At 49.8% G+C, this 27,046-nt stretch overlaps 1 protein-coding gene across 1 annotated transcript in view; it reads right to left on the bottom strand.

The window, feature by feature from the left end:
• PADI4 (peptidyl arginine deiminase 4) overlaps positions 1-26,141 on the bottom strand; it is a 38,811-nt gene extending 12,670 nt beyond the window's left edge. Inside the window, exons 1-10 of the mRNA XM_007175165.2 lie at positions 26,050-26,141; positions 19,464-19,652; positions 10,545-10,725; positions 8,903-8,969; positions 7,299-7,363; positions 5,714-5,828; positions 4,118-4,243; positions 2,450-2,628; positions 2,212-2,315; positions 1,167-1,278 (exon numbers count right to left, since the gene is read on the bottom strand). Of these exons, the coding sequence (XP_007175227.2) occupies positions 1,167-1,278; positions 2,212-2,315; positions 2,450-2,628; positions 4,118-4,243; positions 5,714-5,828; positions 7,299-7,363; positions 8,903-8,969; positions 10,545-10,725; positions 19,464-19,652; positions 26,050-26,141 (1,230 nt within the window). The remainder of the gene's footprint in view (positions 1-1,166; positions 1,279-2,211; positions 2,316-2,449; positions 2,629-4,117; positions 4,244-5,713; positions 5,829-7,298; positions 7,364-8,902; positions 8,970-10,544; positions 10,726-19,463; positions 19,653-26,049) is intronic.
• Between the last annotated feature and the right edge of the window lie 905 nt (positions 26,142-27,046).

Here is a 27,046-nt window from a genome sequence, read left to right as displayed (position 1 = left end):
TAACTGATTCACTTTGCTGTACAGCAGAAACTAACACAACATTGCAAAGCAACTATACTCCAATAAAAATTAATTTTAAAAAAAGAGAAGGAGCGTTGCTGAGCTGAGGCTGGAGGGCAGAGGTAGCTCTGCCCCAAAGGAGGGCAGGTGAGGCCCCAGCCAAGCCCGTGGGGCAGAGACGGGGAGGGCGCAGAAATGAATCGAGTACACATCCTGCCTGTATTTTAGCAGGCAGGCGTGATGTTGGACACATCACTATTAGCTGAACCATCCAAAATTGCCATTCTTGGAGGTAAAAAATGGTGGCATATCAGCCATTTCTTCTGGTTCAACCTGATTTAACACAGATGGAAGGATGAGAAAGGAAGAGAGGGTATTATTTGGAGGTTTAGAAGAAAGAGGAATGAATTCCCCGCTGGAGGGATTGAGGACATTTATGGAGGGGATTCGAGCTGGGATTGGACGGGACTGATTTGGACGTGGGGGTGGGAATGGGGAGGGCGGCTGGAGAGAAGGAGCAGGGCTATGGGATGGGGTGGGAGCAGGGCGGGCAGCATGGAAGGAGAGGCACAGAGGCTCGGTCAGCCCGCCAACTGCCCACTGGCACCAGCCAATGCCAGGTTCTGGGTGCTGAGCTGAATGAGACCCCCTCTCTGCCCTCAGGGGGCTCATGGCACGAGGGGGTGGAGGGGGAGCCTGGCACAGAGACGGAATGGTGATCCAGTGTGGCCGGTGTGGGACAGCCAGATTGAGAGGCAAGCTGAGGAGGAGGAGATGGGAGCCATGGAAAGTGCTGGAGCAGGGGTGTGGCCTGGCCTGGTGGCCGAGCCCGGGAAGGCTGGCTTGGAGGGAGGTTGCTAGGGAGAATGGTTGAGCTCCAGCCCCCTGAGCTTTGCAGCATTTCCTCAATTTCCTGAAGTTGTCTGAGAGTTTTCAAGCAGGAATGTGGTCATCTTGGTGACCACGGCGGGCATGACGTGGCCGCGGTAGATGTCAGTGGAGTCACTTGCCTGAGCCCTCCGTCTGCGAGGACCCTCAGAGGCTCCTAACCCCCTGCCTGTCTGAGGAAGGGTGGCCAGCCAGGTGCTCGGCCGAGCCCCAGGAGCCCAGGTCCCCGTGTCCCTTGACCCTCAGGGATGCGCCTCCTGTGCGCCCGGGCCACGCACCTGCATCCACCGGTCATTCATGCTCTCCTCCTTGGCACAGACCATCAGCTTGCACCTGGCTTTCTTGGCCAGAGCAGCCACTGACTTCAGGAAATCCTCATTTTCAAATAACCTAGAAAGAACAGAAAGAACAATCTCCTTAGTGCCCTTGATTCAGCAGCCAGTGGCCTTGGCTGGCCTCCGAGGGGGCAAGCTGGACCCCTGGGGTGTCTCTAGGGATGGTGCAGAAGCTCAGGGCCGGATGGAATAGGGGAGGGGCACAGCGGGTGCTCCAAGGCACCTGGAGCCTGGACAGAGACCGCAGCTCACCCTGTCTCTGCTCTTAGCAAGCTTAGCTCACTGAACTCTGGTAACAACCCAGGAGGGGAACTAGCGGGCAGCCTTCCACCGAGGAGGAGACGGAATGAGGAGGTCAGAGGTCAAGGTCACGCCATCTGGATTCGAACCCAGGCCTTGCTGGCTTCCAGCCTGCGTCCTGACCACGGGGTTACATTCTCACCCCTTCTGCCCCAAAGCAATGGGAAGAGGAGAGGGGAAGGTCCCCCTGTGACCCCGCATGGTTAGCAGGGGCTCTCAGACTGCGGGAGGGATGCCGAGCCTCCCCCGGCAACTTGTGAAAATACAGCTGGGCCCCGTCCCGTCCCCAGAGTCGAGACCCAGCAGTTCAGAGGTTGGCCCGGAACGTGCATTTTAAATGAGTGCCCAGGGGTTCCTGGTGCAGAAGGCTCACAGACTGCCCTCTGAGGAGGGAGGCCTCGCCCAGGGACCCAGGGTTCTCATCTTCCAGGTCTGGCCAACTCTAGAGGCCCCCAGGAGCTAAAGCAGCCCTTGGCCTGCCTCAGGGCAGGATAGTGACACGGAAACACCACCAATAATGATTTTCCTGACCTTTTTATGGTTCTTAACAAGCCTCAGCCCTCAGCAAGCCATAGCACAGATATCACCTTTTCCCCATTTACCCTGCAAGTGCGTGATGGGCTCCTGGTCCAGGGCTCTCCCTGGGGGTGTGTCTGTGCCCCGCCCTCAGCCCTCCAGGGCCCCTCACCTGCACACATACACCTCCTTCGGGGACTGAGTATTGGGGGTCATGATCCAGGGGGCCACATGGAAGACCACGCTGTCTTGGAAAACCAGGGCCTTGGGGAGCTCCTGCAGGGGGAGGGGCAGGGGAGGAACTGTCACAGCAGCCAGGGCGCAACACCTACTGCTTCCCAGTGGCTGTTTGGAGCCCCCTCCCCAGCTGAGTCAGAGCCTGGAAGCCCAGATCCCCCCTCTTGGCCTACCGGGTTGGACGTGTCCAGCAGGGAGACATTGAGGGAAATGAGCCCTGGGAAGCTGGCGTCTGGGAAAGCCAGGCCCTCCACATGGAAGTCTGTGCTGTGATGGCCACCCTGGAGCTCCAGGGGGTGAGAGGGGTGCCGTGGCCCCAGGATCATGCCGTACCTGGAGGGCTGTTTGTCTGCTGGGAGAGAGCAGGGGAGGCTCAGGTCTGCGTCCCTACTTCTGAGACCTTGTCTTCTTGGTGTGTGATGCCTTCCCAAGGCCATGGCATCTCACCCCTAAGGACCCCTCACAGCTGGATCTGGCAGGAGCCTCCCCTTAGGAGGAAGGGACTAAAGGCCCCGCCCTCACCCTCCCGATGGAGGTCCAGGAATGGAGTGATGAGGTTGCCTGAGTCATTCACAACTTTACAGAAAGTCCAATATACATTATAGTTCATTCATTCGTTCATCCATCCATTCACTCCCTATCACCTGCTCTCAGCTGACACCTGGAAAGACCAGGGCGACAGTCACTGTCCTGGTCCCCAGGGAGTGCACAATCTCCTGGGTAAGTAGGGAGGAGCAAAGACAGTCAAAATTACAGATAGTAGTAAGTTCTGGAAGGTCAGGGAAGGCTTCCTGGAGGAGGTGATACCGCCACAGAGGCAAGGAGTTGGTTTGTGGCCAAACCAATGTCAGTCTAATCGCTGTGGTTTGAATGGAAGTCAGATCAAGTTGCGCCTCTGCACAGCCCTCAGATGGCCCCCCACCTCCCACAGACTAGAAGCCACAGTCATTTCCTGCCTCCCTGACCCAGCCCCTTCCCCTCTGGCCTTTCTTCTCCACCCTCATCCCCCGCTTAACCCTTGCATGATGCACTCCAGCGGAGCCGGCCTTCCTACATTCCTCAAGCCCATGGGCACATCCCACCTCAGGGCCTTTGCACTTGTGTTTCCCTCTGCCAAGAGTGCCCTTCCCCTGGGTGTTCCCACACCTCCGTCTGCTCAATGACACCTTCTGGGGGAAGCCTTCCCCGGCCCCCCTTCCCCACACCCCTTGTTCTCTTCCTCTTCGCTGTTGCATCCTTCTGTGTAGCATTTAATGCCGTCTGAGGCACTAGACACTTTACTTAATGATTTTACATATCATTGCTCTCAACCCGCTGAGATGAAAGTGACATGAGGGCAGGCACTTTGTTTTGTTCTTTGCTCCGTGCCCTGTGCCTAGAACCGAGCCCGGCGCTCAGTGGCAGGTGCTCGCAAGCCGCTGAGAAGTTACTGATGTCTCTGATTAGCAGGTTGTTGGAGAACAAATTATTACATATTACAATTATTATGTGCAGTCAGCTTGGATTCAAAAACCTCTGTAAACAACAGTCCTGTGTGTGTGTGTGTGTGACAGAGACAGACACACAGAGAACAACTACAACAGTCCTTGGGAAGGAGGTCATTTCCTTCTCAGTGCTCATCCAGCCCCAGACATCATCTTGTTTGCCTGCATTTTGTCTGTGCCCTTTCTACAAGGTAATGGGCAGAGGTGTCCATCTTGCTCACTGCTGCATCGTCGGTTCTTAGAACCTGGCACAGGGTAGGTGCTCGGGAATTATTCACTGAAGTGTGTGTGAAGGGGCTGAGTCCCATTGGCTGGGGTGGGAAGGGAACACCAAGGTGACAGCCAAGGGCGACTCACCATTGGCTCGAAACACTCTGACTTTGTCCATCTCGGATTTGGCCACATGGGGCACCAGCTGGTGCTTGCTGAAGAAGTCCCTGGGGGTCTTCGTGCTCAGGGTCACCAAGGACATGTCCTTCAGGTCTGGAATGAGAAGGGCGTGGCCTGAGACGCAGGCCCCTGAGACTACGCCCCCCTCACCAAGACCACCCTTCATCACGTCACCTGGCTTTATTTTCCGTATGCTCTTTCCAGTATTTAAACAATATTTTTCATTTTAGAATTAAAGGAATTCAAGGTTTTGGTCCTCTCCCACTAGGATGAGCTTAGGATATAAACTCGCCAAAGCAGAAATTACATTTATCTTGTTTGTTGCTCTGTTCCCAGCTCCGAGAAGCATCTAGAACAATGCCTAGCACAAGGCAGGTGTTCAATAATTATTTGTGGGGTGAATGAGTGGAAAGGTTTCTCCCCGGGGCCTGCGTGGGAAGTGAGCCAACCTGAAGAGTGGCCAGCAAAGGCTTGGGGAGATTGAAGCTGGACGAGAGTCAGAGGCTGGACAAGAGTCACGTGGTCAAGGGCACTGGAGTGGGCGGGGCTTGAACCCTGGATCTGTGTGAGCCTGGGGAGGTATTTCAGCTCTCCATGCCTCTGCTTCCTCATAAATACACAGGGCTAAGCGCAGAGCCCGCACGGAGGGAAGGGTGCAGTCACATGTGTAAAGTGCATATTACAGTGCCCGGCATCCCGGGAGGGTACATACGGGCTGTTTGATTGTTACTGGGTGCCAGGCACCGTGTAGAGGCTGCTCCCTGGCATCAGGCCAGGCCAACTCCACGCAACTTTAAAATGCATCCATTTCTAGGCCATTCTAGCAACTCCCCAGGAAGGCGGCAGCTGCTGCCCTGGCCAAATGATCCCGCCCCCCTCAGCGCCCTCCTCCAGTGCAGGTCTTCCACCCGTGCAGGTCTTCCACCCTGGCCATGCCTCAGAGGTGTGCCAGCAGGGACCCTGCGCCCAACTTGTGCCCCTAAACCTGCCTTGGTGTTGGGATGCCTGGGTTCAAATCCTGAGCCTATGACTTACTAGCTGTGTGACCCAGAGGAAATTGCTTAACTTCCCCATACCTCAGTTTTTCCATCTGTAAAGTGGGGGTGAGGACCATACATACTTCTGAAACTTGAGCTGAAGGATCAAATGAGTTAAGAATTCTGAACTGGTCCGAGCAGTGCCCAGCCTATGGCAGGGGCTCAGGGCTGCTCTGACGTGAATTTGGGGCTCTAGTCAGGCTTTCATTTTGAATTATTTTGGGCCCAGATTTGACCCAAGAGCAGAAGTTTGGGTTGGTCAACGGGCTGGGGATGGAAGCTGGGCCCTGGAGGAGGCATTGGGAGAATCAGCATTGCTCCCAGCTCTTCCCTGGCTGCTGTGTGACCTTGGGCAGGTTACTTGCCCTCTCAGGACCCCTGTCCATTCCTTCACCTCCATAACGGGCATGTTAACAAGAACACGCTTCCAATAACCCTGGTTTCTGAGGGTTGTTACAAGGCTCAGGACAAAAGGCTTCACAAAAAGACAAAGCCCTATTCCCATTGGTTCTTGGGGGGTCTTTACCTTTGCTGTCAAGCTGGTCATCCTTGCAGTCCACAGTGGAAGATATGGGACTGTCTCTGTCACAGTTCACAAGCAGGATGGCGCCCTGCCCATGAGGGCCCCAGGTCCAGGTCCTCTGTGGACACCCAGCAGAGACGGGGCACACTTAGGATCCTGTGTATGTCCCTCCAACTCCTGGGAAAGCCCAGCCACCTTGCCCTAGCACCTCGATACCCTTGTGTGATTTACACATTTTGTTCCCACATCAGGTAATTTTTTGGTGCCAAGAGTGGATTTTTGCCTGCCCCAAAAGTCATAAACAAATTCCATTCATCCACTTAAAAAAAGGAGCCCAAGACAGTAAAATTGATTTCAACAGCTTTTAAAAACTGTTGGATTAGCAAACCAAACTGAGCTAAATATTTGTGTCTCGATTCAAATCTAAATAGCTCCTCTTCTGAGAACTCTTAATTACTCGTTCACCAAAGTGTGGGCACTGTTCTTAGCAGCTGGTTACTGTCTGCCCAAAGATGAAAGCAAATTGAGCAGCCCCTCCCAGCGGGAATCTAATAGTGATGACATCTTCTGTTTGTAGGAGAGCATTCTCCCCCGGGGAATGACTGCGTTTTGGGAGGGACCCAAGGATGAATTCCACTCCCAGAGCTGTAATTCTTCCCCCTACTTTTGACTGACCCCACAAAGGGATCTTAATTTTTGACAGGTCATATCATCCTAAAGTGCACACCAGCATATGCAGAATTCCCTGGCGGTCCAGTTAGGACTCGGTGCTTTCACTACCCGGCCAGGGAGCTAAGATCCAGCAAGCCACGCAGTGAGGCCAAAATAATAATCAATCAATCAATCAATCAATCAAATCAAATCAAATAAAGTGCACACCAGCACAAAAATGTGCAGGCAGCTTTGGGGTTTCAGGGACACCCTGAGGTTTATCCACGGACCCCAGTTAAGACGATTCATCACCTGCATGCCACACCACCCTATATTTCTGCAACATACATTCCCATCCCCCACCTGGCTCCTTCCCTCCTCCACCCCCTGCCTCTTTTCTCTATTATTCACCCCATGTGAACCTCTCTCACTGGTCACTAAAGTCTGGTATAGGGGATTTTTTTTTTTTTTTGGCCGTGCTTTGCGCTTGCGGGATCGTATTTCCCAGACCAGGGATTGAACCCGTGCCCCATGCAGTGAAAGTGTGGAGTCCTAACCACTGGACCACCAGGGAATTCCCCATAGTATAGGGGATTTTTGAGCCAGAGTTGAGACCTCCCTGCAAATTTTTTCTCTGCTGTGCATGAACTGGGTGAGTCTAGTTTCCAGTTTGTGGGACAACACATTCTCTGAACCCACAACCGTGAAAATCTAGTTTTGTAGGATAGATGGGACCTATGTAAACCAAAACGGTAATGGTATTCGTGATTTTAATTTTCTTTTTTCTTCCTGTTCTTCTTAAATTTGTGTTTCTTTTACTATTAACATGGATACATGAGACAGACCGCTGTTCACCTCATCACCACCAGGGGGCGCGCTAGGAGAACCCAGTGGAGTTAAGGGAGCATTTGGGGTGCCGGACAAGGTCGAGCCATACCTGGTCCTTCCTGCCTCCGGTGGACTTCATTTTGCCAGTGCGAGTGAAGTCCACTCTCAAGATTTCTGAAATCCCGGGGAGTAAGAGGAGAGGGTTAGCGAGGGTGCGAGGTGGGACCACTCAGTCTGGTCCCAGATGGACAATCCTTTCCCCAGGAGACCTATCTGCACAAAGGCTTCTTTCTCACCGGTTCAGAGGAGACACAGGTTCTAAGACACCCCCATGTCTCCCAAGAAGAAGTCTGGCTGCAATTATGACATAGAGCCGGGGCTTCTAACCACACGCATTCCCCTCTCATGGGGGACCTGCCACAGCTCTGATGCCAACCAGACCCTGCCTGTCTGGCCACCCCCAGGGGTCTCAGAAAGAGTTCCCGGCCACCCCAATGGATGTATGGTACGAAGCCCCTGGAAGGACACCTTGCCAGGCTCTCAAAGGCCTCTGGCCCCAACTCCAGCCCCCAGTGACTTTGGGGTAGGGGACACAGTGGTTATTCCAACCCCACCTGGCTCTTCATTCTGTGTAGTGTGACTGCACTGGGGATGAACCACAGCCCCAAACATACCCTGCTCTGTCCAAATGGCATGGCTGAGAAAGTATATGTTCGCTTCTGAATCCTTCCCCTCTCATCAGAATGCATGACTATACGGTCATTCCAATGACATCGTGCAGCGACCTTGTGAGCTCACAGAATGAGATTGACCTAGACGACCTTTTAAACATATCCATAGCCATGTATCAATGTTGGGCCATAGCGCATAGCGCTTGGTGGCCAGAACTTCCTGGCTCCTTTGCTAACCAGCTGTGTAATCTTGGGCAAGTCCGTTTACCTCTTGTACCTCAGTTTCTTCATCTGTAAAATGTGGTAATAATAGCGCCAATTTCATTGGATTGTTGTAAGGTTTAAATGTAAAGTCTTGGCACCCTGCCTGGCATAGAGTAAGTGCTATATAATAATAACAACAACAACAATAATAATTATTATGAAAATGTGTATTAATGAAATAAATGAATGAAATTCATTAATGAAAAGAAACCTGAAGCTTTCACATGCTGTTCATATATTTAATGCATGTTTAAATAGTAATAATAATATTATGATATTATTGCCCCAGATGAGGTCAAGTTAAAAATGTACTTTATTTAAAGAAGAATGCTAAATAAATATGAGTACAAGCAGATCACTGATGTGGCAAAAATGGTGAAGATGGGATGTAAATAATGGAATTTGGGGAACGCTGGTCTATATTATCGTGTAAAACAGTCTTATCATCTACTTTTTCTCATAAATATTTGAGGTTTCAAAAAGGTATAGAGACTCATATGTTGAAAATCCACGTACCACTTCCTAAGCTGAGAAATAAAATATTGAGATGTAATTGAAGCTTCCTGCAAATGCCCTCTCTCCCCAGCTCTATTCGGGGTTCACTGACTGGGGAAGGAATACTTATGAACTACCAGATGCATGACTGGCTAGAAATTATCCTTTTCTCTGCTCAGTCTAAAGTAAGCTTCAGGGTGTAGTTTCTCCTGGAGAGAGGCCTTGCATGGGTGTGTGTGTGGAGGGAGAGTGGTGGTGCTCCAAGATCCCTGGTGTCACTTACCGACCCTGGTGACGTAGAGCAGAGCTTCAACTGGAGTGGTCTCAGGTCCATAGTATGAAATCTGAACCTATAGGACAGGAGCGAACCACTAACGATTTCCCTTAGTCATTCAACAAACACTAACTGGCCTGCTATGTGCCAGCAGGGTGCTGAGGAGACCAGGATCAGGCACCCAGCCTGTTAGGGACACCCCAGCTGGTGGGAGTGGAAGGGGAGCAAAACACGCAAGTGACTATGATGTATAGAAGAGGGTCCTTTGGGAGACCAGGGAGGCAGGGGCTTCCTCAGCCTGCATGGTGTCAGGGAGGTACCCTTTGAGGTAGATCTTGGAAGGGGAGCAGGAGTTCAGCAGATGGGGATGTGGTGGAAGAGGCGTTGGAGGGAGAGTGGCAGCACCAACTCCCACTGCCCAAGGTTAAAAATCCAGGAAGAACCCATCTGATTGGCCCAGCCTGGCCAGAGGAGGGCAGAGTGTCAGGAACCACATTTCTAAGCAAGATGATGGAGGGGAGTTCCCCAAAGCAAAACCAAAGAGCTGCCACCAGAAGAAGGGGAGCTCCTGAGGGTCGCACTGAGGTGTCTCGACCTGTCCTGCAGATAGTGGGAATCCAGGGAAATGTCACAGCCACTGTCACCTTGCATCTGGACCACGGCATCAGCCTCCTGACTGGTTGCCCTGCCCCCAGTCTGCTGCCTAGATCTAACTGACTCACTGCACTGCCGCCAGTGGGTCTTTCTAACATACATATGTGGTCTTGTTACTCCTGGATGAAAGGTTTTCATTGGCTTCCTGTTGTCCTAAGAGAATGAGGTCTCTGATCCCAAACCCTCTAATACTGGCTCCCTCTCTCCCTCACCTTCCCTTCTACCTTCCTTTCTTTCCATGCAGGTCTTCCTCAGCTTCCCCCAACACACATCTCACCCTCTCTTATCCAGAGTGTGCACACAGGCCACATCCTCTGTGTAGAGCTCTCGCTCCTCTTTTCCTCTCTTAAGCAGGTCACTGATACCATCCATCAGCTTGCCACTTCTCCCAGGAAGCTTTCTCTGATTGCACCCTTGCTGACCGGCTTTGATGCCCAAGGTCTGTATTCTTAGAGCAGGCAACAACTCTGCCCCAGGAGGTATCCTGCTTGGCCTGTCCTGCTGGGAACAAGTGGTTGTTATCCCAGATCCCTGTGGGAATCCTGGAGGGTCCTGTTGGGTCCATCTATAGTCAATGCGGCTACAGTGGGTTGAATGGTGATTCCCCAAAAGATATGCCCACATCCTAATCCCTGGATCCTGTGAATGTGACCCTATTTGGAAAAAAGATCTTTGCAGATGTAATCAAAGATCTTGAAATGAGAACATCCTGTATTATCCAGACAGGTCTTAAATCCAATGACAAGTGTCCTTATAAGAGTGAGGCAGAGGGAGATTTGACAGGTTGAGGAGGAGGTAATGGACCACGGAGGCAGAGATTGGAGCGATGAGGCCACAAGTCTAGGAATACCAGCAGCCACCAGAAGCTGGGAGAGACAAAGAACTGATTCTCCCCAGAGCCTGCAGCGGGCTGGGGCTCTGGGTCGATTGAGTGGCTGACCTGTTATGACCTGCTGATCTCCTCCTACACATCCCAGCCCATGGCTGCCACACTCACCTTCTGGTCACCTGTGCTGTCGCTGGCAGCTGTCATCTTCAGGCTCACCTCCAGCCCAGGGTCCAGGGGCCACTTGGAGGAACCTGTGAGATTCTTCTTGGCTGGAGGGCGGTGGGCAACATCCACGACCACTCCTGGGGAAGCACTGATGCTAAAGGATGTACAGTCCTTGGGGGCAGAGCTGTGGAAGAGACAAATGGGGAGGACAGGGGGACACGGTGAGGCAGTGCCTGGCCCACTACTGCTCTCCCCAGCGTTCTTCCTTTTCCCACCAGTGTGGACACCAGAAGGCAGCCAGACTGACCCTGACCATGGGAGTAAGTACTGGTAGGTTGTCAGGAGGTAGTGAGAAACAGAAAGAAAATCCCCTGACCTGGAGAGGTTACGCTTGAACTAGGAAAAGACACACACACACAGATGTATGCATAGAGTGATGTGTGCACCCAGAGGTTTATACTACACAAACATGCACACACAGTGTTGTGCATATATGAAGAATCACACAAACAGTACAAACAGTACTCTGAAGGACCTTCCCCTTACAAAACAACTGGATCATGGTTAGAATATACTTTTCAAAGCATTGCTGAGATGTGAAAAGTAAGGGAAATTGCCAAGAATTCCCTTCTCTGCATACACACACACACACACACACACACACACACACACATACACACACACACACATCTCACTGTGGTTAAGAATACCAAAGACAAACAGATCTTAATGGTATCCAGAAAGAAGAAAAGTCAGGTCACATATAAAAGAATAATAATTATCAATAGATTGAAAGTAGACTTCACAATAGCAGTAAAGAAATCCAGAAGAGAGTTGAATAATATCTTCAAAGTATCTTGAAAAAATAACTATTAACTTAGAATTGTATACATAAAAAATTATATTTTAATAAAAACATTTTCAGATGAAGAAAAACTGATATTTTAAAACCAACACACTTTCACTAAAGCAACTTCTAAAGACATACTTTAAGAAGAAGATACCTAATGTCAGAAGCATCTGGATGCAAGAAAAAATGGTGAACAAATAACATGGTAAATATTTTGGTAAATCTAAAAAATATTGTCTGTATAAAAAAAAAGTTTATAAAAATATCAAAATTGTGAGATTAAAAAAAAGAGCAGAATGTAAACTGGGAGAGGTAATGAGAGTTAAAGTGTTATGAGGTCTTCAATTGCAGAGAGAATTAAGATAGTGTTTAATTCTAGATTTTATAGAGTTAAAAATTTATTATTTTAATGTAAAAGTATTCACCAAAAGAATAGAAATGGAGTTCATAAATCTCTATACATGGAGAAAATGCAATAATTTTTAAAAAGAATGGATAATTCCATACAAAAAGGCAATTACAGAGAAAAAGACAACATAGAAAAAAATAGACAACTAAAAACTAAAAAGCAAATGGTAAAAACAAACTCAAATATATAAATAATCAAAATAAATATAAATAATGTTACTAGTTAAAAGAGAGTTTTGGACTAGATAAAGAAATAAAATCCAGCTCCATGCTATTTATAAGAGATGAACCTAAAATACAAGGATCCAGGAAAGATGAAGTTTAAAAAAAAAAGGAAAAAAGAGGCATTAAGCCAATATTAGCCAGAAGAGAGCTGGGATGGATATATTAATATCAGACAAAATTAATTTTTAGACAAAAACCACACTATTAGCATATAATTTACATTAGGAAGAGATACTGTAAAGTACCTAGGATAAACCTAACAAAAGATGTGTAAGGCTTTTATGGAGAAAAATGATTAAACCTTATTGAAATCAATTAGAGAAGACCCAAATTAAAAGAAAGAAATACCATGAACATGGTTAGGAAGGCTTAATATCATCATGGTATGAATTCTCTCCAAATGGATTCATATGGTCAGAGAAATTCCAGGGTTTTACTTGAACTTGACAAGTTGATTCCAAGGTTTACTTGGAAAACCAAGGGGCTAAGATAGTCAAAGTACCTTGTAAGAAAAAAGCAAAAGGTGAGGGACTTGCTCTACCACGTATGACCTACTATAAAGTCATGGATTGCATTGTAATGGCTCAGGTAAAGACAATGACAGATGCAACTTAAGAGAGATTCTACTTGATCTATGACAGAGGTGGTCTTGCAAATAACCGGGGAAAGTGAAGATTGTGTAATAAATGGTGCTGGGACAATTGCTTATCCATATGGAAAATGATTACATTGAATAAATAATTAAATTGATCCCCATCCTCATATCATATACTAAAGACTTAAGAAAGACAGAATTTTGCATCTTTTAAAAAAAATAGCTCATTTTCTAGAGAAGTTTTAGGTTCACAGCAAAATTGAGAGGAAGGTACAGAGATTTCCCATATATCTCCTGCCCCAGCTCATGTATAGCCTCCCCTATTATCAACATCTTCCCCTAGAGTGCTACATTCATTAGAATTGATGACCCTACATTGACACGTAATTATCACCCAAAGTCCACAGTCTACATTAGGGTTCCCTCCTGGTGTTTTACAGTCTGTGGATTTGGACAAATGTGTAATGACATATATCCACCATTATAGTACCATATCGAGTCGTTTCACTGCCATTAAAATCCTCTGTGCCACATCTAAAGACGAGTTGGCTATATCTATGCGTGGCCATTTCTGGTCTCTATTCTATTCCATTCTTTCATTTGTCTATTCCTTTGCTAATATCACATTGTCTTGATTACTGTAGCTTTACAGTTAAGTCTTTTTCTAAAAATAATTTTTATTAGGGTATAGTTGATTTACTTTACAGTAAGTCTTGAAGTCAGGTAGTGTCAGCCCTCCAACTTTGTTCTTCTTCAATATTCTGTTGGCTATTCTGAGGTTTTTTGTTTTGTTTTGTTTTGTTTTCTTTGTTTGTTTTGTGTCTCCATATAAACTTTAGAATCAGTCTGTTGATACCCACAAAATAACTTGATGGGATTTTGATTGGGATTGCACTGAATCTACAGATCAAGTTGGGAAGAACTGACAATATTGAGTTTTCCTACCCATGAACATGAAATATCTCTCCATTTTTTTACTTCTTCTTTAATATCTTTCATCAGAGTTTTGAAGTTTTTCTTGTACAGACTTTATACATATTTTGTTAGATTTATACCTAAGTATTTAATTTGGGAGGGGTCAAATGTAAATGGCATTGTGTTTTGTTTTTTTTTTAATTTTATTTATTTATTTTATTTATGGCTCTGTTGGGTCTTCGTTTCTGTGCGAGGGCTTTCTCTAGTTGCGGCAAGTGGGGGCCACTCTTCATTGTGCTGCGCGGGCCTCTCACTATCGCAGCCTCTCCCGTTGTGGAGCACAGGCTCCAGACACGCAGGCTCAGTAATTGTGGCTCACGGGCCCAGTTGCTCCGCGGCATGTGGGATCCTCCCCGACCAGGGCTCGAACCCATGTCCCCTGCACTGGCAGGCAGACTCTCAACCACTGCGCCACCAGGGAAGCCCTGGCATTGTGTTTTTAATTTCAAATTCCATTTGTTCATTGCTGGTATACAGGAAAGCAATTGACTTGTGTCCTGCAACATTGCTATAATTGCTTATTAGTTCCAGAAGGTTTTTTTTGTCAGTTCTTTGGGTTTTTCTACATAGATGATCATGTCATCGGTGAACAAAAAAAGTTTATTTCTTCTCAGTAGGTATCCCTTTTATTTCCTTTTCTAGTCTTAACCATTAGCTAGGACTTTCCATATTGTGTTGAAAAACAGTGGGGAGAGGGAACACATTTGCCTTGTTCTTGACTTTAGTGGAAAACTTCAAGTTTTTCACCATTATGTGTGATGTGAGCTGTCAGTCTTTTGTAGATATTCTATATCAAGTTGAAGAAGATCTCCTCTATACTTAGTTTACTGAGACTTTTTATCATGAATAAGCATTTGTATCTTTCAAAAGATGTTGGAGACATCTTGATGACCTTACTTAAATAAGACACAAAATCCATAAACAAGAAAGAAAAGATTGATAAATTCAACTAGATGAAAATAAATAACTTCTGTTCATCTAAAGACTATACAGTGAAAAGGCAAGCATAATCTGAGAAGAAGATATTCACAGCATAAAACCTACAAAGGCTTAGCATCTGTAATACTTAAAGAACTTAGGGACTAGCATTCAGAATATATAAAGAATTCTCAGAACTCAATTGTAAGAAACAACCCAACTAAAAAATGGGCAAAGGACTTGAACAGACACTTCACCAAAGAAGACACACAGGTGGCAAATAAGCACATACACAATGTTCAACATCGTTAGCTATTGGTGATGCAAATTAAAATGGCAATAAGGTACCATCACATACCTTTTAGAATGGCTAAAAAACTCTGACAATACCAAGTTCTGGAGAAGATGCAAAGCACCTGGAATACATTGTTGGTGAGAAAGCAAAACGATAAGCCCACTCTGGAAAACAGTTTGGTAGTTTCATATAAAGTTAGACATATAATCTAGAAATCCTACTTCTTGGTATTTATCCTAGAAATAAAGACTTACTTCACTCAAAAAAAAAAGAACTTAGGCTACTCAACATGAAAAAGACAAACAACTCGATAGAAAAAAAAAAAGGGCAAACAGGCATTCACAGAAATTGAAACACTAGTGGACGGTAAACATATAAAGAGGTGCTCCACATCACTAATAAGGAAGGAAATGAAATATTAAAGCCCTGAGACAGGGTTTTACACCTATTTGATTGGTGAAAAACAACATCATAGACTATATGGTTCAAAGGCAACTTTAACACACCGCTCATGGGAGTGTCAAGTTAAGCATTTTGTAAAAGAACTTGCTGTTATCTTGTAAAGTCAAACATTAGCCCACCCCAAACCCAGCAATCCCACTCTTGGAGAATCTTTTGCACACGTACACCAGGAGACACGTTCAAGGATGTTCAGAGCAGCCCTTTCTGTGACAGTGAATGACCCACAGACAGCGAAATCCCCACAGACAGAAGGGCTAATAAATTGGAGCAGATTCAAACCGTAGTGGAAACAACTTAGAGAGGCAGCCCTCACTCCATAATGTCACAAGACATGGATTTTATGATTACACTTTTCATTTTTATTTTTGTAATAAAGTTCTTTGTCTCCATATCAAAAGCTGTAGGTATTCCTTATAGAGAATTAGGAAAATACGGGAAAAGTACGTGGCAGGCAGCCTTCTGAGATGTCTCCGATAATCCCCACCCCGGGTGTTCATGCCCTTGTGTAACTCCCTCCCCCTGAGTGTAGGAAGTCTCCCCAGAGACTTCCTTTCAACCAACAGAAAACAGCAAAACTGATGGGCTGTTAGAAAAGACCTCTTCCCCTGCCTCTCTTTTTCTTTCTCTCTCCTCTCTCTCCCTCTCTCTCTCTCTCTCTCTCTCTCTCTCTCACCTTCGCTCACCTTGATGAAGCCAGCTGCCACGCTGTGAGCTACGGAGAGGCCCACATGGCAGGGAACTGGGGGAGGCTTCCTGCCAACCACGTGAAGGGAACTGAGGCCCTCAGTCCACAAGCCCACGAGGAGCGCAATCCTGCAAGAGCCACATGACTGAGCTTGGACGCAGGGCTGCCCTGGTCAAGCCTCAACATGACTTTAGCCCCGCTAACACCTTGATTGCAGCCTTTGAGCCCCCAAGGCAGAGGGCCCAACTAAGCCACACCGGATCCTGACCCACAGAAACTGTGAGATCATAAACGCTATTGTTTTGAGCCAGCACGTTTTGGGGCAATTTGTTACATGGTGATAGATAACTAATACAGGATCAGTCCTTGACAAAGATACCATTCCACTTCTCCTAAACTCTAACAGCAGGTGTCCCTGTGTATCCCCTGGTGCAGGCACTGGCTTTCCTACCTGCCCCCACCTGCTCCCAGCACAATAGTGGCCAGGGAGCAGGATGGCTGGGTTGTCATCCCTGGGAGGCACTGACTGTCTGGGTTGGGGAGACAGCCAGAGTCAATGTGGACGAAGTATACAAACTATGCCTGCCACGACATCGAATAGCCCAGGGGCCAGTCTGTCTACACCAGCCGGCTACGGCACATGCCTGTGGATGTGGTGTCTGCAGCTGGCTGGGGCTCTTTGTGATCAGACACTTGCCTGCAGACTAGCGGGGACGCAGGGGCTCAGCTGCCCATGGGAAACCTCTGCCAGGTCAGCCCGGGAACAGCAGGCAGCCTCAAAGGGCTGGAGAGTGGCGATGGGCTTGGGCCACTTCTGACAGGCTGTGTGACCTTGGCCTAGGCACTGACCCTCTCTGGTCTCAGTTTCTTCCTCTGTAAAATGGGAATAATGTTTACTACGATGATGCTTTCTACGATGTTGTGCAGATTGAAGGGCCCACGTGTGGTGCTCGCCCCTCTTCAGTAGCTAGGTAATAATATCAGAAATGAAGGGACATGATAGTAACAGTAATAATGAAGAATGCGTGGCCCTTGCTGGAGGAGAGTTCACATCCAACGGATGGTACAGCAGAACCAGTGCCCCTCTGCTCAAGTGACTCAGTTGACCCTACACCTCCCTGGCCAAACCAAACCTTAATAAAGGCCCTGGTTTCTCTGCCAAAGCCTGGAGGCTCCTTCTCTGCTCCATGCGCAGCTGTTTGCCTTTATGCTTAAGCTGGGCGTCCCCAGCTGCCCAGGTGCTGTGGCAGGAGGATGGGGATGGGAGAGGGACACGCCATGTGTCTGTTACAACACGAGAACGAACAAGCGGCTCAAAGAACAATGGGGAGACAGAGACCTGGAGACAGAGACAGTGGAGGACAAAGCAGGATGCAGGACCTGCCCGCGGGGCGGTTCCCCTCGGCTCGCTCTGCCCGGCATGGCTTCCTCTCCAGAACCAAGAGAAGGGCGCGGACAGATGGGTCTGCCACCTGCTGGGGCTCTACAGCCATCCTCTCTGCCAGATGGGAAACTGAGGCTCAGAGAGGTGAGGCCCTGCTGGGAAGTGGCACCACTGGGATTTGATTTAGGATGCGTGTTCTTTCCTTTGGCTGTTTTCCAGACCCTCTCATGTCCTAAACAAGGAACTTTCATAAACACACAAGGGTTTTTATTGTGTTGGGGGCTGGGGGACCCGTGTGCGCTATTATAAGATAAACCAGAGCTGAATCTTCTAGTAACTTCCAATAGCCTCATAGAGGCATCACCAAGAACTTGAGCCCCAGACAAATGACATCATTCCTTCAGCTCCCGCATCTAACATTTCCTTACAACGATCACCAGCTGGGCAGCAGCGTCTGCAACACTCTCACGTTCAACAACACATGCAATCCTTATGGAAAAGGGAGACCACTCTGCCAGACTCTTGGCATGCATTTTATAATTTAATCCTCACTGCAACTCAGCAGGGTGGGTGTTAATTTCCCCATTTTACAGATGAGTAAAGTGAGGCTCAGAGACACTAACAATCTTGCCCTGCTCCCCACTGTCACACTGTGTGGTTTCCTCACCCCAGTGATTGCAGCTCCAGAATGCCCACGGTCCTCCGTGGTTGCCACCTCCTGGACCCCCCACCCCTACCCATACCCCTCCGTCCTGGGAGCCCCTGAATCCTGCAGTTTCTGACCCCCATGTGTCAAGCCCCAGCAATGATGCTCACCTCAGGCATAAAATTACCTGGATCCCGGGCAAAGGGGGGGAGGGGAAGTAGGGGACACTCCGATGATCCTCCTCAGTCCCTGCGGTCCTCGGTGCCACGGAGCTCAGACTGGGGAGGTATCCACACAGCCTCTGGCTCAGTGCAGGGCACCCAGGAGCGGCCCCTCACAGGATGGCTGGTCCCCTTGCCCTGCTCTGACTCTCACCAACTCCGCTACTTACTAATCATGTGACTTCAGGTAAGCCACGCCCCTTCTTAGTCTGTTTCCTTGTCTGTAAAATGGGTTCATTGAGTCCTGCCCCACCTGCCTCATGGAACTCCCTGGATAGGATAATTCAGACACATGGATGGTAAAGATGTGGGGATGATGGAGGGAGCCTGTCCCCGGGTGTCGGGCAGCTCTGACACCTGAATTCTAGCCCTCCCACTGATCAGCTATGTGGTTCCAGGACAGTTACTCTGAAGCTTGGTGGCCCCACCTGTGAAGTGGGGATCAGACCCTCCCTCTCAGGGCTGTTGTCGGGGCTGGGGGAAGTCACGGCTTCCCCATGCTGGGTGCATGGTCAGTGCTCCTTAAAGGGCCAGTTTCCCAAAGTATCGCTCCCGACATGGAGTGGGGACCTGCCACCCACACGACAAGGCCTGGTTCCCATCACCCCTTTAGGGGGCATCCCCTGTGCCCTGTGTCGAGGGACACCCGACTTCTCCCACTTTTTAAATCCCCCCCTGCCCTGGGGCCAGGACACTGCCTCCAGCTGGGTCTTGGTCTCAATCTTAATGGGCAGAGAGAGGAGAGGAAGGGGAGGCGTCCTGCCTCTGAGAAGTGAATGGGGTCAGGAAGAGAGTGGGTTAGGGGAAGGTGAGGCCCCTGGGGAAAGGGGTCTCCCCAGGCAGCAGCTTCCCTCCCCCATCTCTGCTTTCTCTCCCTCATTCAGAGTATCCGAGACCACGAGTCAACCCTCAGCCTACAGATGGGGAAACTGAGGCCCCGACACAGAAGAACTAGGACAACTCCTCCCTTCACAAGGGGTCCTGGGAAGCAAGAGAAGGAGCAAAGGCTGGCTCCTGTTCAACACTAGGAGGAAGGTGCTATGATTATCCCCATTTTACAGTTGGGGCAACTGAGGCCCAGAGCGGTGATGTGACTCACCAGCAGACTCACAGTTTGTGTTTGTAAGTTGCAGAGCTGGCTGGCTCCAGGGCCAGGTGCTTACCCACTGTGCTACCCTGCACTCTGGATAAAGAGAGGGCACTGGGCCCTTGTGGAGTGAGATCACTGCCTCCCCATCACTCCCTCAGACCAAGGGACCTGCTTATGTGACTGTCATTGAGGTCGTTGCTGGGAGAGTTCATGACCACGATGATCTGCAACCCCGCATCAAAGCACCACCACCTGGTGTCTGCATGCTCCCAGTCCCTCTCCACTCTGGGAGAGATGTAGATGTCCACGCCGGGGGTTCCGTAGACCTCAAACATCTCTGTTCCCTCAGGTACTGACCTGGGAAGAACAGGGAGCCACGGGAAGTGCTAGAGGGCAGCCCTTGTTCAGATGCTTGAGCTCTGGCTCAAACTCTTGCTTCCTCCAGGAAGCCTTCCCTGACTACCCCAGGCCTCTCAGATTCTCACAGCAAGCTCCTGGAAGTCAAGCCTGGACCTCACACACAGATAAACATTCTCACATTCTAAGGTTCTGTGTTCATTAACATTTCCCTTATGAGCTCTCCAGGCATTAATTGTAGGGTTAAAAATTCCATGCTGTTCTGTGGCCCTGGGACCTCATTTCCCCCACTCCAGCTAGTCTGGGAGTCCTGTTTGAAATCAGTCTGTTCATCCTCTGATTGTCTGTGGGGTGCCTACTGTGCATGCTGGCACTGCTGGGCTGAGGAAGATACACCCACTGCCCCCGAGCCTTCAGTCTGGCTAGGGAGCTGAGGACAGCACTGCCCAGGGCAGCCAGATGGGATTCAGGGTGACGGGGTCAGGGGTCAGTGGGATCCCATGTAGGGAGAGACCACTGTGGGCCAGAGGAACCAGAAGGCTTCCTGGAGGAAGCAGCACACACATCCAGCTGGGTGATAACAGTAGCTGACTTTGGTTGAGCCCTTGCTATGTGCCAGCCCTATTGAGTTTCTTTATGTGCCTTATGTCATGTAATCCACTCAAAAACCCCAGGAGGTAGCGACTATTATTGTCTCCCGTTTTACAGGTGGGAAACTGAGGTTAAAGTAAACTGTCCAAGGTCATGGAGCTAGTTAGTGGCAGGACTGGGGTCCAAACCCAGGCCTTCTGGCTCCTGAGTCCACATTCTTACCCAAGAGTAATAACAACAGTAATCATAACCCCCAGGGCTCCCATCCCCTGAACATTTACCATGGCAGGCTTGGCTAAGACTTTCCAAATATCAGCTCATCTAATCCTCAGCACAGCCCCAGGAGGAGGGGATCATTACTCCCACTTAACGTGGGGAAACTGAGGCCCAGGATGGGCAAGAGGCTTCCCCAAGCTTGCACAGCTGGCCACAACCACTACCCAGGCCCTTTCCCTTCCCTGCCTCCACGTGGAAGAAAGCAGACCTCCTCCAAAGCACCCTCTTCACTCCTCTGCCAGCATGAGTCTGACACTTCTCAACATGCCTTTCCTCTAAAAAAAGAGAAATAAATGAAGCCTAACTGTACTCCACCAGGCGGGTCCCACTCCAGGGCTTGGCCCTGCCAGGTATCTTCACCAGGTGGGAGGGGCTGACACACCTGTGTCTCATTCCAAGCAGGGCTGCCAGATTTAATAAAATACGGAACACCCAGTCGGACTTGAATTTCAGATAAACAACAAACAATTGTTTTAGTGTAAGTATGTCCCATGAAATATCTGGGACATACTTACACTAAAAAATTATTCATTGTTCATCTGGATTTCAAATTTAACTAGGCATCCTGGATTTTATCTGGCAACCCTACTCCGAAAGCTGTAATTTCCAGGGCTCTGTCCTATTGTGCCCTGGATGTGTGAGAATCTAGATAGAGAGACATGGGGATACAGAGACAGCGACAAAGGGACATGAAAAGATACGGAGAGACAGAGACTCATGGAGATAGACCCGGGTACAAAGGGCCCCCAGCATCCTCCCCCCAAACACAAGCTAGAGCGGAGCACCTTGGATGGTCCTCCTGGTACGAAGCCCACCCAGTTCCCAGGCCCCAGCCTCTGGTTTGGGGTATCTCAGCCCAGCTCCCCTGCACCTCCCTGGCCCAGGCCTTGTATGAGGCACCAGGGGACCCCTGATGAAGACAGAAGTGCCCCTGCCCAGGAGGGGCCCAAAGAAGCTGAGAGCTTGGTAGTGCCAGGACCAAGGTCAAGAGTCAGGTTCTAGACTGGGCTGGGTTGCCCATCAGCCAGGTGACCTTGAACAAATCACCTAGCCTCCCGGGGCCCTGTTACCTCACCTGTAAAGTGGGATAATGACACCTACTGGGCCAACCTCACAGGCAATTGTGAGGCTCAAGCATGATAATAGATGGGGACTTCTTGGAAAACCACCGTCCCAGGACTGGGGAAGGGGTTACTAGGGTAAATTAGGGCACAGGAAATGGGTGGATAGGAGCAGGTTGAGAGGGTGTACTGGGGTGTCTGGGGAAGGCTTCCCGGAGGAAGGCAGGTAAACCGAGGACAAGGAAGAGACACATCTAAGGGGAAGGGGTTTCCACTGCAGAGCCTTAGGAGGTCAAGTGCAAACTCAGGCTGCAACGAGCTCACTTTCATTTCACCCCTATGTAATGGGAAGCCAGCGACGGTTCCTGATCAGGAGGGGCAACCCAGTGGAACCACGGTGAGGTGGTTAAGCCTGTGGGCTCTGGGGCCAGGAAGCCTGGGTTCAAATCCCAGCCCCACCACTCACTAGCTGTGTGACCTTGAGGGAGTGACTTGGCCTCCCTGTGCCTCAGTGTCTACATCTATAAAGTGAGGTGATGAGAAGACAAAAGGAGTATGAGTAAACACTGGGGATGAGTAAAATTTGGAGGCACCTGAACCCATGCCCCCATTTCACGGCTGGGGAAACTGAGGCCCAGAAGAGGAGAGACTAGAAGACAGGGCCCTAGACTCCCAGTCTAGCGCTCATGCTCCATCATGCAGCCATGTGTTAGGAAGATCTAAAGAGAGGCTTCTAGGAGGAGAGCCTGCGTCAGGTACAGGAGGATCTGGATTCCCCATTTCCTGGAGGACAGGGAAAGCGGCCAGAGGCTCACGTGGATGAAGTTCTTCCTCCAGCCAGGCCCCCCCGAGTGCAGCATGCTGCTCTAGACAACATCCCCAGCCCAGTCCTGGGGGCACTTGTGGCTGGGGGCCTCGTCCTCCCCCAATGAGTGGGACAGTCCAAGACCCTCCCCAGCACTGAGCCCTTCTAGCCAGCCCAAGGGCCCAACTGATCCAGTGGTACAGCCAGCCTAGGAGCTGGTGCACAGTGGGGAAAACATGATGGGATGACCAACAGTTCTGGTTTGCCAGGGACTGAGGCATTTCCTGGGGTGCAGGACATTCCATGCTAAAACCTAGAAAGTCTTGGGCAAACTGGGACAGCTGGTCACCCTCACAGTGGTCAACTTCAGATCTAGCTGTTGAAAATGCAGATTCCAGAACCATAAGTTCTGCAGTCAGAGCTCAGGAACCTGCATTTTAAACCACACTGATGCCCAGTGAAGTCTGAGGACCATGGCTAAGGATGGACTGTCTCAGAAACAGTGGACCCTGGTCCCCCGGGAGTGTGGGAGTGACTCAATGCGAGCTCACGCCCTCCTGGGAATCAAGACAGGTCAGGTCTTTAGAGTCGTGCCACCCCTTCAATGGTGAGGATGATGGTGGTGACAAGGGTGATGAAGACGGCTCTCCTAGTCATAGGACGTCAGTACTATTTCCCCCACTTTACAGATAAGAAAACTGAGGCCCAGAGATGACAGGTGACTTGCTCAAAGTCACACAGCTGGTGAGTGACAGAGCCAGGACTCACAGCCAGTTCTGTCCCCACTCCCTTGCAAACCGAAACCCACCCTCTCCCTTCAAGGGCTCAGGGCCTCCACCTCTGGGAAAACAAAATCAGACATTTCAGAGCCGGGAAATTGACAGTAAAGGTCTTTGTGGCTGAAAACAGGAAAGTTGACAAGATGACCACCAAGGTCCCCAGCAAGCTGGCCCACAGGAGCCGAGGAAACCAAGGCCCAAACAGCTCAGGCTCTGGGTACCAGCTCCCCCTCCCTCTTCAGAGAGGCTCCCAGATCCCCGACTGCACTGGCCTCGCCAACAGAACACAATTCAGGAAGTCACTGCCCCTCCTTAATTCTACGTCTTCCTGCCCCTGGAAAATGGCAGTCACACAAACACTTTTTACAAAGTCCAAATAGTTAAGAGAGTTAAAGGTGCATCTACCTCCCAGAGCCCAGCTCTCTGCACAGGCAGGTTGGAGCTTTACATCAAACAAAATCTGGTAGAGACAGAAGGGGAGCTGCTTTGTCAAATCAGGGAGGAGACTCAGAGGCCTCCACGAGCAGAGCTTGAAATCCACTCTTCTACGCCCACCTCCTCAGAGTACATATGGGGAAACTGAGGCCCAGGAAGGAGCAGAAAGTTACTCAAGGTGACATAGCAAAGGGTGAAAGAACTAGGGCCAAAACTCAGGGTTCCTGGCCCCCAGGTGCCCCAAGCCTTTTCTTTCTATTAGACCACGTCTGCTGAGCAAGGGGTGAGTTGTTTGCCCTTCCAGCTAGGGCAGCGGTTCTCAACCCCGGCTGCACGTCCAGCGTGTGGCTCAGCACACCTGTGTATTACCCTTCCTTACCCTCCTCCCTAAGAATCCCTATTCAGGAAAGCAAAACCCTTTACTAAGTCTGGGTCATCTCCAACTCAATGGAAGGAAGGAAGACAGGGTTTAATCCACTAGTGATTAGAGAGTCCCAATGGTCTTGCTCATCCTGCAAGGCTCTGGTTGGTGCCCTTTCTCCAGGAAGCCTGCCCTGACTGCTCAGCCTGTGTTAATTTCTCTTTTCTCATTTCCTCCTTCTCCCAGTATGGCTCAGAGTTTGTTCCCCAGCCATCTTGTGGATGGCAGGTTTGGGGACGCTTGAGGCTGTCTAGAGAACCAGGAAGGATACTTAAAATGATGATGATGGTTATAATGGTAGCAGTTACCATAATTGAATGTTCACATGCCAGCCATTGCCTACGTGCACTGCATGCACAATCTCATTCAATCGTCCCAATGGCCCTTTGAAGTGTCAATCGTCCCAATAGCCCTTTGAAGTGAAGGCCAAAGTGCTCGGGCTGCATCCTGGCTCTGTGTCTCCTCACTGGTTGTGCAACATGGGGCAAGTGACTTAGCCTCTGTGTGCCTCAGTTTTCTCATCTCTGCAATGGGGATGAAGACAGTACCCATCTCACAGAATGGTTGTGAGCATTAGTTAACATATGTAAAGCCTTTAGGGCAGTGACTGGTATGGAGCAGCCTCTAAGTATCATTGCTGACATTATTATGACCTTCATTCTATAGATGAAGAAAGAGCAACTTGAGAGGTTAAGTGACTTTCCCAAGGTCAGACTTGAGAGGTTAAGTGACTTTCCCAAGGTCAGACAGCTGCTAGGTCGCAGAGCCAGGACTGAGCCACCACGCCTAGTGCCCTTTCTCTTGTTGGCCCACAGTCTGAGCACCAAAGATTACTAAATCACTGTATCTCCGAGCCGGAAGGGACTTTAGAATTAGTCCAGTCCCGCTCCCCTTGCAAGACAGGAATCCTTTCCACAGCACCCCTGCAAGGCGGTCCAGCCTCTGCTAGAACTGCAGGACAGGTTCTCAGAGGGCAGGGACCACGCCTGCTTGTTCACCATTGTGTCCCCATGCCTGGCACGCACTAGACCCCCCAAAAATACTTGAAATACTTGATGAATGTGTGAAAGAACAAACTAGGAGCTCTCCCCCATCCCCAATATAGTCTGGTCATTGGAGGCCCGAGAGTCCCCCGTGTGAGGGTGCCAGAGGCTCCACCCCCCACCCTGTGACTGTCCCACCCACAGCTCCTTTGCAAACCCCAAAGTGGCCCATCTATCCACAACACCCCAAGATACTGCTGCCTTTGCCTCTCATGGCCCAAATCCTTCCTCCATCCTCTAGGAAGGTCTGCAGGGAAGGAACCAACCCCCAGTTTCCTGGGGCAGGTCAAACTAGAGACACATCTGCCCCATGGGCACGAGGAAGCCAGGGCACGAGGCAGCCATGGGCACACAGCGCTGGAGGAGGCGGTGGTGCCAGCCGGCACGGGTACACCTCCTCCTTCATCACCCCTCTGTGGCTGCCCCCTGCTTCAGGATCAGCTGAATCCCCTTCCCACTCCTCACTGCCCACCCACCCTCAACTGGGCTTTAGCTCCTCCTACTAGCTTGGAGGGCTTGTTCCAGACTTGGTTCCCTCCCATGACCAGCTCCTCACCCCCTGTCATCTAATGCCCTGGGACCAACCCCATCTCTGCTTCTAAGTTCACTCCAGTTTTTAAAGTCTTAGTCTGAGACACTGGTTCTCAGCTGGGGGTGATTTTCCCTCCAGGGCACACTTGGCAACGTCCGGAGATGTTTTTGGTTGTCATAAGTCGGGGGTGTGCTACCGGCATCTAGTGAGTAGAAGCCTCTCTACCCCCATTCAGTCTCCCACACTTAACACCCCCTAGCGGGGGTTCTTTAAGAAGCCTGGCTGAGAAAGACGAGGACCCAAGCTTCCATGATTGGCAGCTATGCCAAGGCCAAGGCTCAGGAGAGGGCAGCCAAGTCAGGCCTGAGCCTTGAGGAAGCCCCACACAGCTCGCAGGGAGAGCCCAAGAGGTCAGCACCAGTGGCCTGCAAACCCCCAGGCTTCTGGCTCTTACCCATAAATGTCCACGAGGGTCTCCACGCCAGCCACACACACAGCACTGGTGGGATGCCCCAGGGGCACTCGCACGATCCTCTGCAGAGACATGCTAGCCTTGGACTGGGCTTGGGCCACCAAAACCCCTGGCATGTGGTTTAAAAGCCCTTGGCCTTTCCCTTCCAGCCCAAGATGCTAATTCATTGGCTCCAGTCCTGGAAGTCCAGCCCCTTCCCAGAGCCAAGAGCTCAGGATTGGCTGGAAGGAACCCAATATTTGCATATGAACCTGTTGCTCCCACCCAGGCGCAGAGAGTTAATTTCTCACTTTAAGGGGAGCAAGTAAGTACCTGGCCAAGGCACCAGGACCCTGGGGGGCGTGCAGAGATGCAGGGTATGAATCAGGGGACCTTCCTTGCTTTCCACACTCAGCCTCTTCACCCCTTTTTCTGCATTTTCAGAGATCATTGCTTTAGTGGGGAGTTTCTCTACCCTGATGGAGGAACTGATGAAAACGCAGATTCCCAGGCCCAGCCTCCAATCTGATAAGCAGCCTGGCGTCTGGAGTCTTTTCTTTTTCTTTTTCTTTCTTTTTTTTTTTTTTTTTTTACAATTTTGAGGCACTTTGAGGAACACCAACTTTTTTCTTAAGAGCATGGATTTTACAGGCAGGACTGGATTTCAGCCCTGCCTCAATTACATCCTGACTGGGTGACCAGGGGCAAGTCACTTAATTGCTCTGTGCCTCACTTTTGGCATCTGAAAAATGGTTGTTATGAGGGTTAAAGGGGAAAACGTGGGTGGAGCTCTAGTGCGGAGCTCAGTATTATTTTATTATGGATGTTGTTATTGTTATTATTGTTAGATGCCAAAAGCCTCTGGAAGGAGTTTGTGATAAGGGTGAAAACCCTCTCTGGCCAGGAGGAGCTTAGAATGTCAGAGTAGGAAGGCTCACTCGTTAGGTGGGGAAACTGAGCCCAGAGGGGGCATTCGGCCACCTGAAACGGAAGGAGCGAG

The sequence above is a fragment of the Balaenoptera acutorostrata genome, chromosome 1 (assembly GCF_949987535.1).
Source record: "Balaenoptera acutorostrata chromosome 1, mBalAcu1.1, whole genome shotgun sequence".
NCBI lineage: Eukaryota > Metazoa > Chordata > Mammalia > Artiodactyla > Balaenopteridae > Balaenoptera > Balaenoptera acutorostrata.
The sequence above is the reverse complement of the archived record's forward strand: the minus strand, read 5'-3'. Positions and strand labels throughout refer to the sequence as shown.